At 42.6% G+C, this 25354-nt stretch overlaps 1 protein-coding gene across 2 annotated transcripts in view; it reads right to left on the bottom strand.

The window, feature by feature from the left end:
* The window catches only part of DEPTOR (DEP domain containing MTOR interacting protein), a 74803-nt gene that overhangs the window by 3531 nt on the left and 45918 nt on the right, over positions 1-25354 (bottom strand). For both annotated transcript variants that reach the window (XM_021387106.1, XM_021387107.1), the window contains 4 exons: positions 18935-19120; positions 18201-18335; positions 15120-15190; positions 14373-14477 (listed from right to left, as the gene is read on the bottom strand). In XM_021387106.1, coding sequence (XP_021242781.1) covers positions 14373-14477; positions 15120-15190; positions 18201-18335; positions 18935-19120 — 497 coding nt within the window. The remainder of the gene's footprint in view (positions 1-14372; positions 14478-15119; positions 15191-18200; positions 18336-18934; positions 19121-25354) is intronic.

Raw genomic sequence — 25354 nt, 5'->3', positions numbered from 1 at the left:
GCAAAAGACAGAGTCGACACGTCTGCATTCCCAGTGTGTTTTCTTTAATGGATGCTCTTGATAGTAGTATGGCAGTGGGGTGTAGGGGCTGAGAACAGTGTTCTCCATACCATCCTTTGCGCTAGATCCAAATGACATTGTACTCATCGTTTCACCATTTTTGACAGATAGGCTTAGATGAAGAAAAGTCCAAAGCCAGATGAGAAATGTAAAGAGGAGGCAAAGGCGTAGAAGGCAGCACATCTGTCCTAAAACTTCATGAAATAAAAAGCCAGTCACCCTAAGGGGCAGAAAGCTCTCTCCATGGCCATCATTTCACCTGCTCTCTCAAGGGCTGAATCTGCATATTCCAGCTTCCTCGTGGGACAAAGAAACATGGAGCCATTTACTAGGTCCTAAAGCCATGGCAAGGACAGGGGTTTTCATAATCTGGAGCCCTTTAAGGATGAGGGAAGCAGTGTCCTCAACTCAGCTCATTCTGTTCTCCCATCCCAGCTTTCCATCTAGTGCAGCATCCAGGATGGGAAATGGAATCCAGCATGGCTACTATCACGAGTCCTCCTCCAAGCAAGCCAGCACAGCGCACTGCTCTCTTGGTGGAGGTACAAAAGCAGCAATACCCAGTCTGGCTGAGTATGGCAACTCACATTATCCTAGGAATTTTCATAAGGCAGCCAGTTTACAAAATCTCAATGATTTAATGCTGTGTTTTTAAAAACACATTTCAAAAAGCTCTAAGTGCTCAGCTCATAACTACAGCTGCTAAGGGCATTGTAACTAGAAACATGTACAATTTCTCTGTTGGCTACTACACATCAGTAACTATAATAGATGATAAACTGAAGTTAAAAGAGTCTCAAAGAGCCTTTTATTGCTCGTTTCCTCATAGATCTCCAAGGAGCCTGACAGGAGATAAGCATCCATTTTTATCCCTCAGACTTCAAGTAATGCCAAAGTCTGGAGTAAATTCCAACCATTTTGTTGGTCAGGATATAATGATAAAAAAACAGATAAGAAATAGTAGTTAAAATAGGTAACACGTAAATGAAAAGACTTAATTTTTTAAAATAAAATTTTACGCTAATAAACATCTATTGTTAACTATATCTGTTTCCCACCCTGACATACAACAGCCCCCAGCAGTAAGGATAGGAGGAAAGGTACCTATGCCTCTGACTTTCTGTATGTTTCCACTGGCTCATGCAGAAGATTTAACCAAATCTAGGTGTTCCCAGGAAAAGAAAAACTTCAGCTTTGGACTTAAGTTTGACCAGAAAGGATCTAGAAACTTTCTGCTTAAAGAAGTTAGCAAAGATATGACATGTCATTCAACATCAAACTAAAGATGGTGAGAAGAGGAATTGTAATTACTGTTACCATAATTTTTAATGGCCAGAGTGAGAAACCTGCTGTGCTGGGAGACTCGGAGCTGCACAACCCTTCCCCTTACCACTTGTGGTTGCTGACTCCCCTCCATGGTAAGCTTTGGCTGCCAGCCCATTCTTGGTTGTACCAAGCTGAGGTGAGAAGGACTGTGAGATGCTGCAGGGGGATGTCAGAGACCTAAAAGCGCAGCTTGGAGAACAGGAGCTGACACATGGAGCTTGGACCATGGAAATGCACAAGCTGGGACAAAATAGTTAATAAACTAATTATTCAATAAAAACATTGTATAGCTGTCAGTAATTCTTACCATCTGCCTCAGGATGACCTTAATATTTATAAATGCTACTGGAATATTATCTTAAGACTGGCAGTCACCTAGATCCCCAGATATTCAGGGGCTGTTTGTGGAATAGGATTTGGTTATCTGTCCTTGTGGAGCTAGGCCTTGATTTCTGGACTTAAAGAAAAATCCTTACCAAAATCCTGTATTATTTTAGGTATAATTAGAGGGCACTATGAAAGATCATAGAATCATAAAGGTTGGAAAAGACCTCAGATCATCTAGTCCAAATGTCTACTTGCCACCAGTATTGCCCACTAAACCATGTCCCTAACATCACAAAGAACTAGAAATTCCCTGAAGACTGTAAAATTCTTTAGAATAGTTCTAATTAAATGCATTTAATTGTACAGATTCAGTGAGTGCATCTGCAAATCACTAGTGGCAAAGCAAGTAGCAGCCACATAGAGTCCACCAATAGTGTATTAGCATATCTCAGACCAGTCAGATAAGACTGCGGTTACAGTCACATTAACTGTACATCATATCAGATGTAACCCTCTGCTCATGATCTGTAAGCACACTGATTTCCAAGTCAGATAGCTTAGGACACGCTTGCTTGATTATTACTTCTTCATATGATCTGAGGTGACACCAGTGCCACACAGATAGCTTTAACTTTGAGATGAACCATTCCCAAAACGCATGAAAAAATGTACTGGGTTTTGGATTGTTTTTGGAACCTCACTAGCATCAAATACAAATGATGAACTCAGGCAAACGTAGGAGTTATTTTCAAGCCTGGAAAATTCTTAAGCAATTTTCCTAAGAACTAAAATAAAAGCTTCTAAATATAACTTATTTCAGAGCTGTCTAAAGAAAAGTGTACTTTGACAATTTTACAGAATAAAATTGATAGCAGAATTTACAATGTAACTATTTCAGAAAGAAAAAGAAGTAGTCCAGCGGAGGTGGATTTGCTTTTCTTCTTGCTAAAAAAAGTTAAAATCAAATCCATTAGAGAAATATCCAGCTTAAATTTCTGTTATGGAGATATCCTTAATAACTATAAATAAATGCTTTATTTTTTCTTGTCCTACTAATCCTATAGAGACAAGGATCAGCTGGCCAGTTTGAGTAGCTCAAGCTTATAATTGTTTCATGATGGTATTCTGCAACTTGCTGTGATCTTCCAGAAGAATAATTCTCCATGTGTTATTGGGAAAGCCACACATTAACTATGTGCAATCTGTAGGCGAGCCCAGCTCAGTGTTTGTTTCTGTTAAACATCAGTCCATGCTATCAATGGACATGATGTTCACTATTGGCACTGAATTGTGGCTTAAGGAGCAATGTTTTGCAATGGTCAGGAGCATGGGGATGTCTTAGGCAGGATGCCCATCAAATCAAGCTCTTGACACTTCTCAGTCACTTTTAATAACTCCAGGCCCAGTTCTAAGACGGAAGCCCTCCTGGCTGATTCCTGTTGTACACCCATGGCTATTGCCCACAAATGTTGGTAAGCTGCTGAGCCTGAGATGGAAGAAGCTAACTAAAAAAGAAAATATATGCTTTACTTCACTTGTTTAAAAAGGCAACAAATCTTCTTTGGCTTTTGTTGTTTTGCTGACAGATTTCAGCAGGAGTGCTTCGCTGCTATGAGCACACGACATCTGGAATTCAGTGTTTCAGCCTTCAACAAGGCAGAAGGGGACAACCAGGATTCCAACACTTTGAAGGCAGAACTATGCTTGAAATGTGATTTTCCCTCCCTTGCATTGCCCCAGCTCCACCAGGGACACTGGGAGCTCCCATCCCTGCCCTCCTGCCCAAGCTCCCGAGCAAGCAGATGGAAAACAAGATGTGTGTTTTAAATGAGATTTAAATATGAAATATGAAAGAGTTGCAAAATGATGGAAAGTGAAGGCTATCTAAGGCTATTGTTTTGTCATGGAGGAACAAGAAGCAACACCGTTTTCACTTCTTATTGCATTTACTACTGAAAAGCAACTATTTACAAGCAGAAACCATGCAGGCTTGCCATGAGTTGGTGGATTTCTTGAATAACCCCCTGAGCTTATTACTGCATTATCACCTCCTAACACACAGACAGGGTTTGGTACACAAAACACTTGGTAACATCACGAGAGAGAGAGAGATTTCCTTTATTTAAGGATTAGTGAACCAATGAAACCAATGGCGGACGGACGCTAAGGCAGGAGGAATAACTCCAGGGAAGTCCAAGGCCACAGGGCAATGGTGGAGCACATGAGGATGTGCTTCCCTTACAGCTCTACGCACACAGCCTGCACAGGTGCTGGTATTTGGGCTCTTCCTGTGCCATAAAGCACAGGAATCCCTGTGCCCAGCAAACAGCCCAGCCTGCGGGGATGCTGAGCTTGCTGTCACAGAAGAGCACAAGCACACGACTCACCTCCTTAGTAACTAAACTCAGACGGCACAGAAGTACTGCACACACTAACCTTTCCACTGTGACACAGGAATTAGGAAAGGAGATGGAAATCACAGGTCCAACATTTGCATTTAGTTTTTTTGTCTTATTTTTTTTCCTCTGAGGGATTCATACATTCTTGCTAGACTTAGTGAATCAAAGCTGGATGCTAACAATTCAGAGATGACTGCATGGCACCGGAAGGTTAAAAAACAGTGCAATGTCCTTTTCAACATAGCTGAGGTTATGGCATGAAACAGAATAAATTGCAGCTGTGTGCTCAGCTCTGCAAATATCTCTAGCAAATGTGTAATTGGCTGTAGAGTGGGTGGTGTGGGAGTAGGCAAGCAGCCAGGTCTTGCATAAACACAGGATTTTTCTCTCTATAGAGACACATTTCTTCTCCAATCCTTACACCAGTGTTAAGTTGGCCTTCTGTCCCAGCACCAGGGAAGAAGCTCGTTATCAGCAGAGCACGGGAGGGCACATGGTAGAGAAAACCAACCACAACAGAGCATTGGAAACAGAACCGTGTAACTCTGGCTCTGCATCTCCATCTGTGGCTGCTGTCTGGTATGGATGGTTTGCTCGAGCAAAGCTTCACTACAGGCAACCTACGGATGAATTCCTCTAGTGGGATGTTTACAGAAAGCATAATGTTTTTTAGGGAAACAGAAAAAAAGGACCTGATTTTTTATAGTATTCCCAACTCACATAACTAAAAAAAAAAAAAAAAAGAAATTAAACAACACTGATATAAAAACTAATTCAGGTGCAGATCATCAGAGTTTCATCAATGGCCCTAATTGGGCAGTGGTGGCAAACGACCAACCCAACTTGGGTCCAAGCATGGGTGAAACCATGGGTGAAACAGCTGGGCAGAGCTGCAGCAGCAAAGCAAACTAGCGACTGCATCCTTAACTTCATGAGCATTTTTACCAGATCAGCCATGAAAATGTTAAATAACTTAGCTGAAGGCAGGTCTGGGTGAAACTCTGCATTGGTAGCAAAAGGACAGGATGTCTTAGCTTAGAAATAGCTTCTTTTTATGCTTTACTTGACCTTCTAGTCCTCTTTTTTTCTCTGATATCTAGACTTATACTAGAGGTATAGTATAGGAGAGCTACAGAGCTAAAAGAAAAAAACACATGATGAGTTAAGAACTTTCTATACCAATTTACTTGCAAAGTCAAACATAGTTAGGCCAAACTAACCAAGTGTAGCTAGTTTATGGCCCATATTAATTAAACCAAAATAGACCCAGTCACACTCAGACAAAGCAGTGGAAGGGTGGCCTGATCTGGTGGGGTATCTGGAGCACCCTCCTTTAATGGGACTACAGTGAGCACGAGTGGTCGGCGCCATTGGAGGCAAACAGCTGCTCTCTGTTTTCACAGACAACAGTGCAATTGTTTCTCCATGTGCTCGACTAGCTAAACAGAGCCCCAGCTTTAACGCAACATGTTTCCCTAACCGTTTGCTTACAGCAATAAGGGAAGCCAGCTTGTGTCATGAAGAGGAACAAAAAAGCACGGTGAGAAGGGCGAGGAAGGTGCCTGCAGAGCACAAAGCAGCCAGGCACAAACACTGCAACAGGCACAGTCAGTGCAGCACCATCTGAAGACTCCTTCAAGGCTCCAAGGGAAATGGGTATTGCCACTAAACCCAATAAACTCTTAACTATCAAGTGAGAGCAAAAGGAGTTAAAAAAGTCAGAGTTTTGCTGTACTGGGCTCTTATTTTATGTCTTTTTATAGACTTTATGAAACCCTCTCTTTCAGAATTTAGCCACTCTGCAGAAACCCAGTAGTGGGTTAAGTTCTTGAGGTAAGTCCACTCCTCAGAGAGCCTTGGCTACCTAGGAGCAACTTGTAAGATGCTAAGAAAGCTCCAGCAAGGGTAAGATCACAGCTGTTCCGGCTGGCACTAAATCTCACCGTTAAATGGACTATAGACCCTGCTGGAATTTGGAAGCTGTATCAAAACACAAGCACAGCACTGTTTCAACGTGCAGCTGAAACCAAGACTGCTTTCTCTCTGTCTGAATGGCTGCAGCTGTAAGCCTTCAGAAACAATCAAGAAAGCACTTTCATAAATGCATGGTGTTCAGATATCTGGCTTGTCCTGCCATAAGACTCCACTTTCTCAAAAAAGGTTTCTTAAACCTACTTTTTATTAATGTGACTAAATTTAGAAAATACGCTGACCTCCAATTACAAAACTATAGACAATTTTTTTTTCTGAATTGTATTTGCTGTTGATGAAAAGAAGCCAATGTACAGATGCAAGTACAGTAGGTCACTTGTTGCCCAACAGAGGTTTAGGTGACCAGCCTACAAACACAGTCAATGTTAATGTTAACTCTACTAGTGTTGAGAAAGAAGAAAGAGCTCTGAGATATTATGAAACTTTCTATATTTTGCATAACGTTTCAGTTGTCGTAAGGAAAAAGAATCTTATTAGCTCGGGAAACTCTCTCTGGGTGTTAAAAGAGTCTTTAGAAAAAAATTACAGAGTTATTGGAAAAGTAATACCATTTCATGATGCCTGTAGGCCAAAATTCATATCTGGGGTAAGCCAGTACTAGGCCTGTAAGTAAGAGGGAATAAAAGAAATTCACTGTTAAAGATGAAGTTTGTACTGAAAAAGCTAACAACTCCTTCCTTGATATTTTACATAGGAATTCCCCCTGCCTTAATTCTTTTAGTAGATTAACAGTTTCTCCACAGTGACTAACATGGGTGTTGTTATTCAAAAGCAAAACTAAAAATCAAGGGAACTGAGAATGACACCAAAAAAATTAACTCTGTTTTCACTTGTGCAGGGAAATTTGCAGTTTACATCATGCTGGAGTGACGCTGGAGTACTGCTTCGACCACAGAAGAGGAGTAAACCACACCAAGTAGCAGGTGCAGTGAAGGGGCAGAAGAGACTGATCAAATCTCTTCAAAGCCCATCAGATCCAGAACTGGGATTCCCAATGACAAAAGGGAAAGCAGGGATTGTTAAGAAAACATTTAATGATTTCTGTCAACCTCAAAACACTGTGCTAATGCTAAGGATGATCAAGACCATAAGAACTTCATTGTTGCAACTGGAATATTCTGCAATGAAAGCAAAGATTTGCCAAACCTTGTCTCCTTTTGGCAACCAGACACAGTTCTGGCAGTGACATAATGCAGCTCCCCAAATCACATTTTCCTTCATTAAGAGAAGCCTCTAATTAGACAAGAGGGCTGAATTCACTCTCAGACAAAAGGAGATATGTGAGATGCAGCCTGCTGCCCAGTACTCAATTTTAAAAAAGATTTTGATGCTCCTGAACAGTTCTGTGCAGCACTTAACTACAATTAGTGATATTTACTTCATGCAAGTAGATTCCAAAGTCCATGCTGGCTCAATTAGATCTCTTGAGGCCCGTGTTGTTTCCATGAACACAGTATGCAGTGTTAAGATGTGCTTCTCAGGTAGAGAACTGTGCTGCCATCATACTTTGCCAGGCAATAATCCCAGTACAGTTAGATTACCATGGCTTTAGGGTAGACCTAACCTACTGGAAGGAGATCACTAAAAAGTTTGGGAACTACTCATTTAGGCTAACGAAACACACCTCCCTGGAGACAGAAACTTTGGGACAGTCACAGATGCATCAACTCAGGTCACCAGCTTTTAGCTTCAGCACATGATGCACAAAGACCAAACTGAGAAGGAAGGCACAGAGTAAGAAAATCCAGGCACCGATTCATGCATTGATCAAGAAAGTAGGATGATTGCTATACATGCTGTTGTCAAGGACAACAAGCCACTAACCCATTTTTCATACTGATGGCAGAGTTGAGTATTTTCAAATTCACAAATATTTGATCTCTTCCAACTTCTGTTGAATCATCATGTTACCAACACAGCTGTTTTACTGAATTTTCCTTTATTCTTTTAGAATGGATTTTTGCTGAAGATTGAGTGGGGGAAGAAAAGTGTCCAAAATGTTGACCATTATGTTCTTCCCAGGTGCTCGAGCAGAGCTCCTGCATTTCCATGGAAGACAATAGACCTTTATGTTATAGTTTATTATTACATATGATTGAAAATTAAGACAGTCACTTAGGGAGACGTGTTTGAAACTTACACATCTATTTTCAAGCACTACAGTAGTGGCATTCATCACAGGCACATTTAACTCTGATTCTTCTCTATTTATGGACAAGTTATGAAAGCAGTTTGTCAGCAACTTTTTTTGAGTGTTCACATTACTAAATACACTCATTCTGAATTCACTCTAATGTAATTATCAAATTCAGCAGCTAGCTGATAAAACCGCTGAAGGAAAATACCAACCTGCCTCACTGTTTTCATGCTGTAATTGAAAACAGATGGCAACTTGTGAAATTTATGCTTTTCTACAACCAGTAACATGTTGGGATAAGATAAGAATTCTTAGACTGAATTACATCTGCTTCAACAACACTATATGCTAGTGCACAGTATAAATATTTATCCAAATCTAGTTCATCTTCTCATTTAAAGCTCAGTCACATGAGATAGTAGAAGTACCCTTTGGATACCTTAAATTAGCACTGAAGCATCTTCCCGGTGCATTAAAGCGTTAGAGCCACAGCAACAAACACCAAGTATTCTTCCTCTCCTAGGCTTTATGGAGAGGTTTAAATTGGAGGCATGTTCATTGTACCCTCCTTATACAAGTCTCTTAACTTCAAGCTCCCACCAGGCTGCCTTCAGGAGTTACAAAGGATTTTCTCACTTGTGCTATGCATTCTCCTCCACTTTTCCCACTATTCTGTAAAACACTGGAGGCTGGCCGCAGCCAGAAATGGGCTATTTTTTTCCAGGGGGAATAAACAGTGGCCATTTTTAGAATTTTTAGACTGGTTATCTTGTGAAATAGGTAAGCCATCACCACTTCAGTTTGAGGTCAGACTGGCAAGGACCATGGAGCAGATTTTGTGTTTCTCTGCCAGCCCAAAGTTCATTCAGCATCCTGAGAATTTCACAGTTCCAATTTCTTGCTATTGCAGGAATAGAAGACATTGGCAATTCCTCTGATACCACATGCTTTTGACTAATCTCTAAGCTGGCACCTTATAATGTGTTACCTTTAGTTCTTTTTGCTGCAGGCCTGAAATACGAGGGCTGCTCTGAAAGTAATGCTTCCTATTTTATTGTATTGGTCCACAATGTCAGAGGGGGATGTTGATGGTATGGCAACAGAGGCTGAACCTTCCCCCCAGTGTTCCACTACATTTTGTTGTTGCATCACACGGCAGCAGAGGGGGAGGCTGACAAACTGTCATCTGACATGGAAGTGCATATTATGCAAAGAGATGTCACTGAATTCCTCCATGTGGAAAAAACAGCACCCATTGACATTCATCGATGCTTGCTGAACACTTATGGAGACCAAACAGTGGACATGAGCACAGTGAAGTGCATGGGTGGTGCGTTTCAGCACTGGCAACAGCAACAGTGAGTTACCTCTGCTGGTGCAGACTTTTACGAGTGCAGCATGCAGGCTGCATGCTCATTGCTGGTGAAAATGCGTAACTAATGTCAGTGACTATGTTGGAAAATAGTGTTTTGTAGCTGAGAATTTGCTTTATCAAACAGTGTTCTTGTGCTCTTTGTATCTGTTGTCGTTTCCATGGAAATAAATTGAAGGCATTACTTTCAGAGCAACCTATGTATTTTGTGCCCATGGCAGTATTTGGATTCTGAAAACTAATCAGGCAGTGCCTATCTGAGTATTGGACTTGGTGGCCCCAACAGACCCTGACAGCAACTACATTCCATGAAACAGTGGTTACTCAATAGCACTTGAGTTTTGGCTCTTCACCTGCCAGTGAATTCATTTGAGAACACAGCCTTGAAATAACCATTTGAGAATGTAAAGGACAATGCATAGACAGAAATTTATGAGGCTGACCTCCTCACTCTGCCAGCTTTTAAAGATCAGCAGCAGAATAGAACCAGGCTGTGTGCTGGAACCCCCAAGCAGAAGCAGTTGGTACCGGTGACCAACTAATACATAGTCCCCAAAACCTCCTGATACTAACTAAAAGGAAGAACTAGAGTAGGGTAAAAAAGATTCAGTGGCCATTGGAAGTGTATGTTATACAAAGACCTTACGTGTAACACCTACAAACATTATTTATTATCAGTCTAAGCAGTTAGATATTCTTTAGCATTCTGCAAAGGTTAGAGTGGGTCAGTGACTTCTCCAGCCAAAAGGATGAACAGACTATCAGCAAAGTTAGCAATAAATTTGCCTTTTTCTTAGGCCTCCCACCAAGCTTGGGCTGCTGCACTGCTCACACTCTGCTGCAGGGATGTCACGCTAAATAACAATGTGCAACGTACAACTTCAGTCATCGGTTTGAAGTCAAGCTGTGTAACTTTTCAAAAATACTTGTGCCTTAAAATCAGAGATTAGCTTAAGAATAAAACTGAAAAAAGGGGGACAAGAGTTCTCCTGACAACAACTGGCAATATTTAGCAGAGACCTGAATTTTGCAGCCAGCCAATTGGGAATATTAAAGCAACCTCGGAACTTCAAACCCCTGCTGTTCCTGTCTTCCCTTCTCAGCCTGCTGACGACAGCAGACAGTAAAATAGAGCTACAAATAACTTGGACGTGTGCATCGCAACACTGACTCCTTTCATAGCTCCGCGTCGCCTCCAGCTTCTGCTCACTAATGCGCTTACAGCCGTTACACTCCTCCAATGCTGCCACGGGCAACTGCACTTCAACAGATCAGCTCTAAAAATACTTTTATAAAGCTAATTGACAATATATTTATTAAATTATTTGCACCGCTTCAAATTTGTAACCTCAAGCTGTAAACAGTAGTCCCACTTAACAGGCCCAGAAAGAGGCGTCAAGGCTTAAAATCACAAAGCTAATACCTGCTTACACCTCTTCAGTAGGCTGTGCTTGTAATTTTCTCAGAGTTAAATTGTCTTAACAGTGCCGCTGAAGAGGCTGCCGCTGTAACGTGGTGGTGAGTGCTTCCACACCGGCACATGTATGCATTATGGGTCCCTTCCAACTCAGGATATTCTGTGATTCTATTTTTGGGTGGTCCTGTGTGGAGCCTGGAGTTGGACGTGATCCTTATGGGTCCCTTCCAACTTGGGATATTCCATGGTTTGATGATTCTACGATCATGGAGATCCAGGCATCCCAGCCACTTCGCCTGGTGGGGACCACACGATCATTGCTTGCGGCCAAGTGCTCCAACCCAAGCTCACTGAAATTTCTGCTAAGACTCTCCATTCACAAAGCTTTGGAGCAGGCCAGGATCCCAGCCAAGCCCAAACTGAAAGCAGGACACCACAGAGTCCTTCAGGTAGATTGGTCCTGTAATGGTTACTGCTTTATATAATCTGCAGTGGATTTTAAAGTGCACGAAGTGAGATGCTACAATGAGATGGCAGGCAGCAGTCCTCTCATAACAATTTGTCCAGTATAACGCAAAGACAGGAATATAATGCTCTCCAAGAGAGATAAGTAAAAAATCACAAGCTTTACAAACAAAGACACTTCCAGAAAGGATTACACTGGATTCATCTCTTTAGGAGGAAAAACCCTGCTGCTACTGCCAAAAACTTTTCTACAAACTGCAACGCCGAGACTTGGCTCTTCTTCAAATTCTTGCCCTTTCATCATAGCCAACTTTCCTTGTTAGAGCTTCTGTGGTGCCATGCTCAGAGCAGCACTGGCAGACAAAAGCCTCCTACCCCAGGCCACCAGGAGTTACCATGCCCGACAGCCTGTTTTCAAACTGCCCCGCCTGCAGCTTCCACCCAGAGGAAGGTTTATTTTCAAGGAGCTGTCATGGTCATACAAATCCTTTAAATCTGCCAGATTGAAGAGTGCTATAAACAGATAGATTAAGAGACACAGATTTAAAAAAAAATTCAAATACTGAACTATAATTTACTTACCTGTTGCCATCGGAACACTTCAACAAAAAAAAAAAACTCATTTTCAAAGGAAACTGGCATATCTTCACCTGGGGCTAAAGGTGCTCAACATTTGTAAAAATGCAGCATCAGCTTCGGTGTCTTCTAATACACGGCCAAAATGTTTCATGCACAATTCTGTTCTCACAAGGGGTTTTGTACAAAGATAGCACCTTTGCAAATAATCAGATCTATCCTTCGTGCAAAATTAGGGCAATATATTTCAGTTTTACTGTCTAAAATACCATTTACTCCCACCAGGTTAGGGCAGTCTTCTACATTCTTATGTTGTGAGTGGATCAGGTAAACCTCTGTAATCCCATCAGGGATTGCATGAAGAGTGGAAATGGAAGACACAAGGACATGGTTTGGCAAATAAAACCAGTTCCAGAGGGGCAATACAAAAACAAAACCTGCTTAACTCAAATGTCCAACTACTGCATAGTTGTAGGGCTGTCAGCACAAAACCAAAAGCAAAAATAAACCCAAAGCCCACTATCATAGAATCACCAAGGTTGGAGAAGACCTCCAAGATCATCCAGTCCAGTGATCCACCTACTACCAATATTTCCCTGCTAAACCATGTCCCATAGTACAACACTTAAACATTTCTTGAACACCTCCAGGGACAGTGACTATATTCAGTTCTAAATGCAGCTCTAAGCTGTAAAGTTCAGAAGCAAAATCTCTAAGATTATACATAAGGCACCACAGTGTTATTTTTATGAGTCAAGTTTCAGAATAGAGCTAATGGACTGCTAGCTCCTAAATTCTGAGCACAGAAGATGATGTAGAGTACTAGAACTCCCAATTTCCGAATCTAGAACACACACATGAATACATTCACAATTTTTAAATTTAAGCCTTTTATATTTTAGACAGGATCACTTTTCAAAAACAACATCCTTCGTATGAAAACTGTAAATGCATGTTTAATGTATGTGTTGTATAAAACATATTGAAAAATCCAGTTCCCTTACAAATCGAGCTGTTTGCCAGCAGAATGTGTCAGGTGCTGCCTGTTCCAACAGGCTCTGCAGCCTCCGAGGGTTTTGGCTGCCCTCATTCAAGAGAAGTAAATGCTTCAAAGACAGAATGTTCTTGCAAGTTTCATAAAAAATCAGCACCCAGAGAGGAGAAACTCCTGTTGTATATTGCTTGCAGGGGATGCCATGGTGTGTCCAGCATTGTGCAATGAGCAGGACAGGAAGCATATGCCAAGTGGGTGGGAATACATGCATGAGTGTGATGGGAAGAGGAGATGGATTAGAAAGCAGGGTAAAATCAAGGGGAAACTGAGCTACTCATGGAGTACATCTGAAACATTCTTCATTTTTAGTTTTATGATACAAGAAAACATGATGTGAGCTGCTCATTTGCAGCCTGCACACTGGAGTAGATGTAGCAGTTGTTTTCATGGAATCATAGAATCCATAGATTTGAAAGGGTTCCTTGCAGGTCATCTAGTCCAACTCCCCTGCAATGAATTGGGACATACACAGCAAGATCAGATTGCTCAGAGCCTGGTCCAGCCTGGCCTTGAATGTCTCCAGGGACAGGGCTTCCATTACATCTCTGGGCAACCTGTTCCAGTGCTTCACCACCCTCACTGTAAAAGACTTTTTCCTTATATCCAACCTAAATCTCATCTCTTCTAGATTGAAATCATTTTCCCTTGTCTTATCACCACAGACTCTGCTAAAGAGTCTGTCCGCTTCTTTCTTGTATTTCTGGCTCCATCTTCGTGAATAGGCAAAGTGTGGAAGCTGCGTACCAACCATCAAATAAATTGCAAAGTAAAGGAGAGACCAGAATTTGTGCAGAGTTGGAAAGAGGTAAAAATAACAAAAGCAAAGAAGAAAAGAAAAAAAATGATCAAGAAAGCCTCTTGGAAAGAAGAGTTGAGTTTCACAGGGAAAACTGACTTGAAGACTTCCCACCTCTGGAATTTTTCAGGGCCAAGTTGGATGGGACACTGGGAAACCCTGTTCTACTGAAAGTTGTCCCTGCCCACAGCAGAGAGGTTGGAACTAGGTGATCTTAAATACCCGTTCCAACCTAAACCATTCTATGATTCTATAAAGAACCTCAAGGACAGAAAAAATGAAATATGAAGAGGGCAAAAGGCAATTGAATTGAATAATGACAAATGCTTAAATCTGAAAGGCACTCAGCACAGGAAACAAGAGCACCTCCCACTGTCCAAGTACAGGTAGCCCAAGACCTTCACCAAGAAACCCAAGCAGCACAATGAAGTGTTCCTCTTTGAGCACACACCTTCATGCCAGCTGCTGCTGCTGGCCCACTGGGGTCCACAGCCTGAATGTGGCATGGCTTGCTGCCCCGCACCACAAAGCCCCAGCCAACTGCGTCGCCGACGATCTTGAAAGAGAAAAGAAGAAGGTTAGCACTAGCTCTGTGATACATCTAAATTCAGGACAACTCCTTTTTACTGAGCACTGTATGACAATATTTTATCAAAGTCAGTGTACAGTTTCTTTCATCAGATACAGGAAAGGCACTATGCCCTTTTGCTTTCAACGAACTTTTCCTCTGTTGAACTAGAAGGCTGCAAAATGCAATGCTTTCCAATGACCGACTAGGTTCAAAACTGCCTTTTTGGGAAGACTTTCTCTAATACTGAATCAAAATTTCTTTCCCATCATAGTCTAAGAAAAAGTATATCTGAGTAGAAAACTTCAATTTGAGTAGTTAATCCACACCTATAGTGGATGTAGTACCAGGAGCACAAAGTTTAGATGAGTTTGCATAACAAAAATATTACTGTCTTTATGTAATTTCACAACCTGTTTAAGACAGCAGTACTACAGTGACATACAGACAGGATAAACAAGTGCAGAATCAGACCTGAGATGTGTGGCAGTACTGATAACAGATTTAGGGATTTAAAAGTAGAAACCAAAGCAAGTGCAAATAAGCACTAATTATCCCTTCAGAAAATGTCTGTTTGGATTACCTTAGGCATATAACGCACAGAAACAGAGAAAAAGACCAGAGACATACCGTAAAAGTTTTTCTGACATATGGGGCTCCAGGCATCAAGAGCTCATCAGCAGTCACTGGTCTCTTTAATACTGTAGGGGTACATAAACATTCAATATAAATACAATCAATACATAAATATTCATTATAAGAATTCATCTGGAGCTTCTCCTAATAAATAAGACACGGTGTTGGAACACAATGTCCTTTTGTCCCACATTCCACTTCAGTTCTTGCAGTCTTACTTGAAAGAAGCAGAAGAGCCAAGGAAAAGTCTGCAGAATAACTCTAGACACCAATGATGAAATCTTCAGAAAACAGGGGTGTTCAGGTAACAAACTTTGTTGTCTGCAATCAGCTTCCACTGAACACTACAACAAGCACTAGAAGCGGCTGTTCCTGTGTCCAGTGTTGAAACAAGTGTCCAACTTCCCTGGCATGAAGCAGCTTTTCTTACAGGCTCTCTCTGCACATTTCATCTGAGTCAGTTTGGAATCCCAGAATTCAGTAACAAGAAAATTCAGACAGGTCATATTGCATGCAAGAAAGCTTGGTATCTTGTCCTCCTTTTCTCAGTCCAAGAAGAAGTCTTTGTCACTTCTGAATCCCTACTTTTTCCACCAACCTATTATTTTTTTTTTTTTTTTTGCTTGGGGATGGGAGAGGATTTTCCCTGGCAGAAGATAGGGAATGTTGGCTTTGTCATGCAGTATTGCTGCTGTTTGGTTCAGGAATTATCCCAACAAAGAGGTTTCTGCAATTGTAAGCACAGACATCCAGCACCCTCCTATCCAGACAGAGCCCAGTTAGTCTATAGCTGGCTGTGATTTACCAGTGACTTTCTGCAAGTGATTCTGCACTACCTCACTGTGTAATAGCGTAATTTTCCCCCGAATAAAGTAATTGTAAAGCTCTCTCAAACCAAATCAAGACCATTCTGCATACCATACTTATCTGTCTGTAAATGCTTTACAAGAGGGAAGGCAATGGAAAGATATATAGTTGACTGTATTTACCTACCTCACCTTCCAAATTAGGACTGTTTTTCCTATAGTGATTAGTGATTTTGATGATGCCTGTCTTTTAAGCCAGAGGTCAAAGTTTAAATTTCTCCCAGATTGTATTCTGAAACATTCATGAGTTTCTTAATGATGCTCATGGAAGTAGGAAGAATTATTGCGTGCAAACCAATATGTGTTTTTTCTTTCCCACGGATTTTGGCAAGTGGTCGTTTGACCAGTTATACTTTACAGAGCATGTCCATTCAGCTTAAAAAGCCTGGATGACAGTCCTCAGTCAACAAACCAGCATCAGATAAATCATCCACGCAGGACACCCTTGCGTGCCTCCCTTCATTATACCCTCAGAAATCTTGTTTGATAATTGTTTTCCTACATGACTGGTCAAGTCATGACCTGTTTTTATAAAAGGGTTTGCCTGCCGTGAACTCATCTGACAAGACGCCTCTGTTTTCTATTTATTAACATGCAGTTCAGCAACGTGCTCTGGTTCTGGGTAGCAGGAAACTATTGGTGAAAAAGTCATGTTATAGTCCAGCTGAGGATTAAGAATTCCTCCACAACATTTATATCTGGCAGCCTTACGCTAACCACTGCAAGGTGATGTGTGGATCTGTACTGGTGCTACAAGAGGAATTACCCTAAGGCAGACGGTGTTTAAAAAAACCCAATAATTTATGGAAGGGCAACATCAGCCTCTTTTTCTTCCAGTGTTGTATAATCAGTTGCATTAAAATAAACTTGTTCACACACTTCATGAATTGACACTTCATATATAATTAAACCATAAGTGAATGGAATAGCTGACATGCTTCAGATAATGCAGATGTTTATGGACAGTGCATGAATGCTGCTTTATCTGTCCCAGAAACGTTTCCAGGATGTAATTAATGGTGTACTGGGGCCAAAGGTCTCAGACTACCAACTCAGAGCATTTCTGGGTAACATACCTGAGAGATGTTTTGCTAAGACATAACACTGTGGCACTTTTCATAGAGGGACAAACACATGGGAAGGTGGCACTGAATGCCCAGCAGCATCTTGCTGTCTAGCAGTGACTTTAAATGGCAGCACTCCTTTGAAGGCGACACTGATGTGCATCCACTGAAGCCTTTCCCTGTGCACAACACTCCCCACACTGCTGGCAGGGACCCAGCAGCCAACCCTTCACTGCATGCCTCTGCCCGTGCAACACGCCTGCCTTCCCACCTCCTGTAGGACAAACCAGCCTCACACAATGACAGAAGTGTCCCCACATCCAAACACGCAACAATCCCCAAAATGACCTCCTGCCCACCAGCTGTATGCTCGCCTCCACCCAGAGTGGATTGGGAACATTCATACTAAATCCAAAATAACAGGGAGCACGAAGGGCAGCACGGGCTTTGAACCACAGGGCTCCTTCTGAGGGAAATAGAGGGGCTGAAACAATGTCTATTGCAGTCTGTTTTCCCCTTCACAGATGTACAAAAAGAAACAATCTTAACCAAGCTGTGGAAGAATGGGTGCATTTAACCTTCCAGTGTGGGGTAGGAAATCCTTCGAAAAAGAAAACAAGCTTCATCACTACTTCTGCCTTCCCAAACACACCGGTGTAAGACCTAAACAAACAAAAGCGTTGCAGTGGCGTAAGACAGGCACAAACAACACTTCCTCCGGCTCTAGATGCTGTTGTGTTCTGAGCTGTGTTATTTCATAACAGCTCCCGTGGCCACTGGACAGTTAAACACTCCCATGACTTACGCCAGAGGAATGTCTCAAGGAGGAGGTTTGAGTCGGCCCAGGGCTTGGCAGTGCAGAGGCGAAGCTGGCTCTCTGGCTGCATGTCCTCATAGGAGATAAATTGCAGCTCCAGCCACAATTATGGGCTTGGTGCAGAGATTACAGGAGGCAGATGTCTGGCTTGTGTTCAGCAAGGCTGGGTGATGCTAATAGTCCCCCCAGACTCGTAATGCAGTGAATTTTTAATCTATCCTTGAAAAGATAAAGCTAGATGAGACACTGGGCATTCCTCACATCCCCTTCTCCCAAACAGATGCCTGTACTCGTCTCCTGTGCATCAGAAGCTGATGCTGGTGCTTACCAGACTTGGGGTTGCAGAGCACTGGGGGGCTGCTGCTGAGTGTGGGGCTGCTGCTGAAGTACCCACTGCTGCCACAGCTACTCATGCTGCTCCTCCGCACCGCTGACACGATCTTTATCTCCTTGGTGGGACTCACTGCGAAAACGCAGGCGGAAAGGGAACCGGTGTCAATTACTGAACACAGTCCTTTGGATTCTTTAAAACACCAGCAATAAGCCATGCTTTCATTGTCTTAAGGGGTAAGTGTGTTATACATAGAAGGGTCACTGCATGAATATCTTAACACCTTAGCTAACACGATGGCCGAACTGCTCCCACTGCAGGATCTTCTAGGAGGCATTTCAATATAGGGCAAAAGTTATTCCACTTCCCACTTATTCTTTCAGTTCCTGCTTGATATTTCTGTGCAGAAAACAGCAGGCCCCCTTCCCCTGATTTTTATCAAAACCAACATAGAATATATAAGGCAAATCCCTTTGGGCTTGCAGGGATTTTAACGCATTCTGTTTGTTCACGGACACTGATTTTTGATCAGCAACTGAGGTATTATTGCTATCAGAGCAAAAGCTACACTAAGAGCTAAGGATCTGGTAAAATGAGACAATCCCTGCAAACAGGGACACATGATTTTTTTTTTAGGTAAGCACTGAAACCCGTTGCACAGAAAGGACGCTGGGGGACGTTTAACACCCCATGCAGTCCCTCAACAGACAGCAGTGCAGCTGATGAGTCACCTGACAGAAAACTGGTGTGCTTTCTGTTGTCATGGTTCTGCTTGCGCAGGCAAAAGGGGCTGTCGTGGCTTTCTGGCACCAGGCGAGACTTCTCGGTGAGCAGCTCCATCAGCCGTCTCCGCCGCCGGAAATTCATCCTGCACTGGTAGAGCAAGTTGCTGTCCATAAAATGGTGCTTGTTGGACACTGGAAAAAGAAAGGGATAGAGTTTTTTGGTAGGACTGAAATCCGAGCATAGCCATCTGCAGTGTGCCTTGGACACTCATATCCGAATGTCCCGTCCCTCTCCTGTCCCTGCTGTGGGCTCAGAAGAGGAGCACGCCAACCCTGTATGCCATGCGGTGCTGCTGGTCCCTAGGGCAGGCTTAGCTCCCTCACTGAGATTTGCGCCAGCGCCTCGGTCTCGGACAGTCCCTGTGCCTGCATCCTTCAGAGCCACAGGCAGCAGAAAACGAGACCTGTGTATTTCCTCTGTCTTCGCCACCACAGACACGGTGTCCCAGACGCTTCCTGCATTCCGCTTCCTCTCCTTTGCCCGGATATGCAAGGTTTGGGAACAGGCACTAAGCCAAAAATCATTTCTAATATAATGAACAGAAGTCTTAATTACAACCTGTTTTGACACCAAGAGCAAATCCCAGGCTGCTGGCGAACAGAGCGTGCCTGCAGCCTGCAGCAGCACCACGATGTCTGTGTGGTCGCTGGTGCTGAAGCTGCCTCTTAATAGCGGTGTGAAATGCAGCAGCTGGACTGAGCTGCTCCAGGTGCCAAAATGCACTGACTCCTCCAGGGCTGAGGTGCAGAAAAGCTCTCCTGAACACTCTCTGCATTAGTGCTGTGGGATCCTACAGAGCTGCAGTAGAGGTTTTGGATGCACTTTCTCCACCTCCACTTAGCTCCTCATTGCACAGAAACGACTTCCCACAGTCGACCTTTTCCATGAAGGATCTAGATCATGGGCGTCCAGCCTTTTGGCTTGCCTGGGCCACACTGAGTGAAGAGGAATTGTTTTGGGCCACATATACAATATATAATATTGTCAATGTATATCATTAGCAAAACTTATTTTTTTAGACATGTTCATTAAAACATAAAAAAAGATGGCAAGAAAAACATAAAGCCAGTGGCATGTTTGACCCTGTTTTTGTAAAACCGATGCATCAGTGTCTGGTTTGATGGCAGTGGTTGCAATTCTTAGTGAGATCTGAAGGTGCTCATCAGAGATTTGTGACCTATTTTTACTCTTCCTGTGCTTCATCCTTGAGAACAGTTGTTCACCAATGTGTGTACGGCCAAAAGCGGTGACGTGAATAAGGAGTGACTGTGAAGTGAGGGATATCTTTCTCTGGTAGGAGAGAGCTTACAAAAGTCTGGTAAAGAGACATTATCCAATTTTTCTTTGAGTTCAATGTCTAATTGCAACTCTATGCATTCCATTTGAAAATTCACGGGTAATATATTTATGTTTACTGAAAATGGAGTCGCGAATATACAAAAACAGTGATGTGTTTTTATTTAAATATTGAAACATATTCTCAAATTCTTTTACCAAAATGGAAAGCGTGGCTGCATATTTTTTGCTGTTCACAGGACTACGTTTAGCCAATGTATCAAAATGCATAAAATTATTTGCCATACCTTGAGCTCGTCACAATTTAAGTTTCTTTTTGAACACTGTTATGGTTTGAAACTTGGCACAGATGAATTATTTTCACTTTGAAGACGCATGTTTCACTCATCTAAACAAGCAGTCGAATCCACCAAAAATCCTAAATCTGTGAGCCAGTTTTCATCTTTAAGTTCTGGTGTAAATTTTCCTTTTGATTCCACAAATGACTTGATTTCATTTCGCATTCATAAAATCTTTTTAGCGTTTTACCCCAGCTTAGCCACTTTACTTCAGATAAATTATATCCCCATAATCAACATCCATACTTACAAGGAACTGCTGGAACTGGCAGAAATACTAATCAAATACGTAATAATGTTAGAAGTTTATCATCTTGTGAGGCTGCATTATTAGCTCTCCAAGGCCACGTGCAGCCCATGGGCTGCGAGTTGGGCACGCCTCATCTAGATTCTGGATTTACCCAGCTTATAAATTGCATTCCAACATTGAACCACAGAATCACAGAATCATAGAATCATAGAGTTATAGAGCTATACAATGGTTTGGGTTGGAAGAGGCCTTCCAAGACCATCCAGTTCCAACTCCCTACTATGCCCAGGGACACACTTCCCGCCAGTTCAGGCTGCCCAGGGTCCCATCCAACCTGGCCTCGGAGGCCTCCAGGGATGGGGCATCCACAGCTTCTCCGGGCAGCCTGTTTGAATCATGAGGACCGTTGAGTTACAGGTATTTATTTACATGGAATGCATAAACAACAACATAGGTAAGCACTCAGAGGTAAGCCACCCCTGACACTTGCAGAAGAGGACTCAGGCATTTGGCCTCAGCCTCTGCCAGACACCCTGCTGTCACTTTGCTCTCAGCTCTTCCTAGCATCTGGGCTCCAAAGGCAGCAAAACCCAGGGTGCTGCACCAGATGCGCAGCCCACGGCCCTCAGCACACTCTCCTGAGCTCATCCCTTATTTCATACTCCTCAACACACTCCATCTTACATTCATCCTTTCTCAATACCCTAAAATCTTATTAGATTTTGTTCCAGGAGCTCCACATATGTTATAGCCTTGGAAAAAGGGCTGTATTTAGACATGCATTGCCAGTATGACATCTGACACTTGTGAACTGCAGGAACAGCTTCAAAGAGCAAAAAGCCCAGGCATCTGCAGCAGCTTCTGGTCTCAGAGACCATATTCATGCCAGAGAAGCAAAGTAACTTATCCTGACCCAGACAGGAAAGAAGAAGCCAAACCTTGCTGTGGCGCCCAGGGCTCAGCCCTCCATACGGACACAGAAGCTGCCATATGGGGTCAGACTGTAAGCCCATTTTGCAGGGAAGCCTAGAGGAGCCTGTTTCTTGCTTGCCTGGGCCACTGCCAGAGACAGGACACAGCACAGATGGACGTTCTGCCTTTGGGACACATGGAATAATCAGGACACAGGAGCTTTCTGAATGGCATGTGCTCATGCCCAGGCTGCCATACTGACCTTCTGCCCGAGTCCCATAGTGTGCCATAGGCTGCCCTGCAGTTTGCACAGTGCTTTGCAATGTTGCTTTTGCTCCTCTTTTGAAGCTCTACCTTTGTTACAGGATTAAAGACAAAAGGATGTGCCAGGCAGCCAAACTGCAATGTTTCAAGCACCATATACATGACAGACATGGGTACCCAACCTGGCTGATTCCCTCTGAGAGCATCAGAACAACCAGTGACATGTGGCTTTACCCAGCTTCATTTCAGGGCTGAACCTGCTGTTTCCTCAAATCAGCCATTTGTATCCTCTGGGGCCACATGGCTTTGCTAAGTCCATTTACCTCTAGAAGCAACTGATTAGTGTATTCTGACACCTTAATTAATTATTGCAGGCACACACCACTGCTGCACTCCTCGCTTTGGAAACGCATAGCATACAACACTATAAGACAGCACTTACAGACAGTCACTATTTTTGAAGAACGGAAATAGAAGAGGAGAGATTTGGAGACTTGCCTACATCCACAAAAGGACTTGCTGTCAGAAGCAGAGTTAATATGTAGGTGCTCCCAGCCAACACTCTCACTTTCAGATCACTGACACAACAAGTATTCTAACAATAGAACACCACAGTATTAGAATAACTCAATGCAAATTAAAAAAAAAAAACAAAAACACTTTTTCCTTATTTTTTTATATTGACATCTCAGAGAGTTCCGTGAAACTTCAAAAGACAAGCATTATGCAGTCAGCCTGCTACTGGGATTCACAATATTAAATGAAAGGAGGCCCCGCAAATACTCACCTGGAAGCACAATTACTGCTACCAACCGTTTGCCATCTAAGAAGTATCAGTACGGTTTCTGGCTCATTTTGAATATTATGACACTACAGCTCCAAAGTAAAACAGTTCTATTCTGTTTGTGCCATTCACTGGAGCGCTCTGACAGTCTTCAGAAATTATGATAATTGGAGATCAACACACGCTTGTGTTGCAGACATAATAAAGCACTCAAATTAGAGAATATTTACTGACCATGAAACTACATAATAGAATCTTTTTTATGCTGTGATACTGGAGCATATCTTAGAAAAACAATACCTGTTTTGACTCAAGTATTGTAATGTTACATACTTACAGTAGTGAAGCTTAGGGCTTACATTGAAGTAATTCATCCCTCCTATAAATACTTTGCTCCACGGAAGGGTGAATTTTTATGCAATAAAGGAATGCAAGTGGAAAAGATGAGAATTACTCTACATTGTAGTATATTTGTATGTAATTTGCATGACAAATATTTTGTAGCCCCAGTGCTTATGACAAGTACTATCAATGTGGAGTGCTCACTGATTTTCATAGTTTAATTCTTCATTTCTACTGACAGTTCACATTTTGTGTGAGAATGTTCAAACGACAGCTTGCAGCCTCAATTTGAGCAAATAATGCATTTGTAGCACCATGTACCTTTATGCATGTGCCTTGACTAAAAGGCAATACTCCTGTATACTTAAAGAGAAGCTTAAAAAATAAACAGGCATACTTAACTCAAACCACCTCCTTGTACATAGAACATCAAATAAAATATCTCACCAAAATTCACTGGTGTGACCCATGGGACTTTTTTTGTGTGTGAACTGTCAGGTTTCTGACTTATTCATGATGCGGGCTGAAATGTCTCAGCTGAGACTCTGCCTGAGTGTATCTGGCATTCTGTGAAAAAATGGGTGTCCAGACTGCAGATGGGAAGAAGAGCTTGAGGAGGGGGAGGCAGGCAGCAGTGCTGTCTCTGAAATGCTCCTGGATGGACACGTGCATGCCCTCGCCTCAGAGGAAAGCAGCTGGCACAAGTCCCAGGTGCGTGAATGCTGGATGCTGAGCACAGAAGGCTGGTTTTGTTGGGCTTGGTACATGCTGGCCAAGAGGCAGCAGAGCAGGCAGGGGTGCTCACTTCCCTGCCTCAACAGCCAGCATTTTGCTGAGATCAGCAGGGAAAAGTGGGAGTGGAAACATTTTCAAAGCTGATTGCAGGAAGCTTGGAGGGCTGCACAGACTTGCTTGGATTTCTTTAAAGGTAATTTTAAGGTTGTTACCTCAAGTGTTGACTCAGAGGCAGCAGCAGATAATCTTACTGAGGCTGACAAGGCTCGTGCTCCAGGCTCTTGTGCCTCTCGTGGAAGCTGCTGCTGCCAGAAAGGCACTGATCTAACTGTTCCTCCATTAGCTCACTGCCCTTCACAGCGCAGCACAGACAAACCCGTACCCATTCTGGTTTGTCTTAAAATATCAGCATCTGGTTTTGTGCATGATTAAGGTGACATCAAGAGAAAGGTGGGGTGATTTCATGGGTTTTTCATTCCAGTTTAATTCATCAGTGCTCATGTTATGATGTGCCCTTTATGAAACACAAAGAAACAGTATCAAAGAGTGTAAAAAAAATTTATGGTGACTGGCAACCTCCAAAATCATAAAAATGGTCTAAGAGGGAAGGGTATGAACATTAATTCATGGTCACAGACGGTAAGCTTTGGAGATTCAGTCACAACTCACCAGTCTAATCTCCCGCATACACAAGGCACAACATTTCTCCCAGAAGCAGAATTAAAAAACTGTCTATCTTCTAATCTCTCAAAAATACAGTTTAATCTTACTTTGAATATATGGCTATAATATAGCAGCCTACAATGGCTGCTTTACTCTTCCCCTCATGAGCAGTTCCCATTACTTGCCATGCCAGGCAATAATCCCTGGAATTTGTAATATCTTTGCTGGGAAATTATATAGGGTCTTGTCAGAAACCTTTGTAAAGAAGTCTGTGAAGTGATGAAGCAACTCTCAAACATTGTTTATCACTTACGATGGCCCCTTAAATTAGGGCTAATTTTTTACCCTTTCTCCAATTCTCCTCAGACCTTCTTTATCCTAGCTAAAACCCACATCTCACAAAATGCACGTTCTTACAGCATCGTTCCCCTTCTTCTGCTTACAGTTGTCCTTTCGTACACCTCAGCCCCTAGCAATGGTGACTACAACCATACTGTGCTAAAAGTATAAACTCAGAACGATGTGTCTAGGTGCCCTGTGCATCCTCCTTCCCCTGCACTGGACTGCCTCATACCAACAATCAGACCTGGTATTCTCATTGCCTATAGAATCATAGAATGGTTTTGGTTGGAAGGGACCTTTAAGATCACCTAGTTCCAACCCCCTGCTATAGGCACGGACATCTCCCTCTAGACCAGGTTGCTCAAAGCCCCATCCAGCCTGGCCTCGAATGCTTCCAGGGAGAGGGCATTCATAACCTCACTGGGCAGCCTGTTCCAGT

The sequence above is a fragment of the Numida meleagris genome, chromosome 2 (assembly GCF_002078875.1).
Source record: "Numida meleagris isolate 19003 breed g44 Domestic line chromosome 2, NumMel1.0, whole genome shotgun sequence".
Classification (NCBI taxonomy): Eukaryota; Metazoa; Chordata; class Aves; order Galliformes; family Numididae; genus Numida; species Numida meleagris.
The sequence above is the reverse complement of the archived record's forward strand: the minus strand, read 5'-3'. Positions and strand labels throughout refer to the sequence as shown.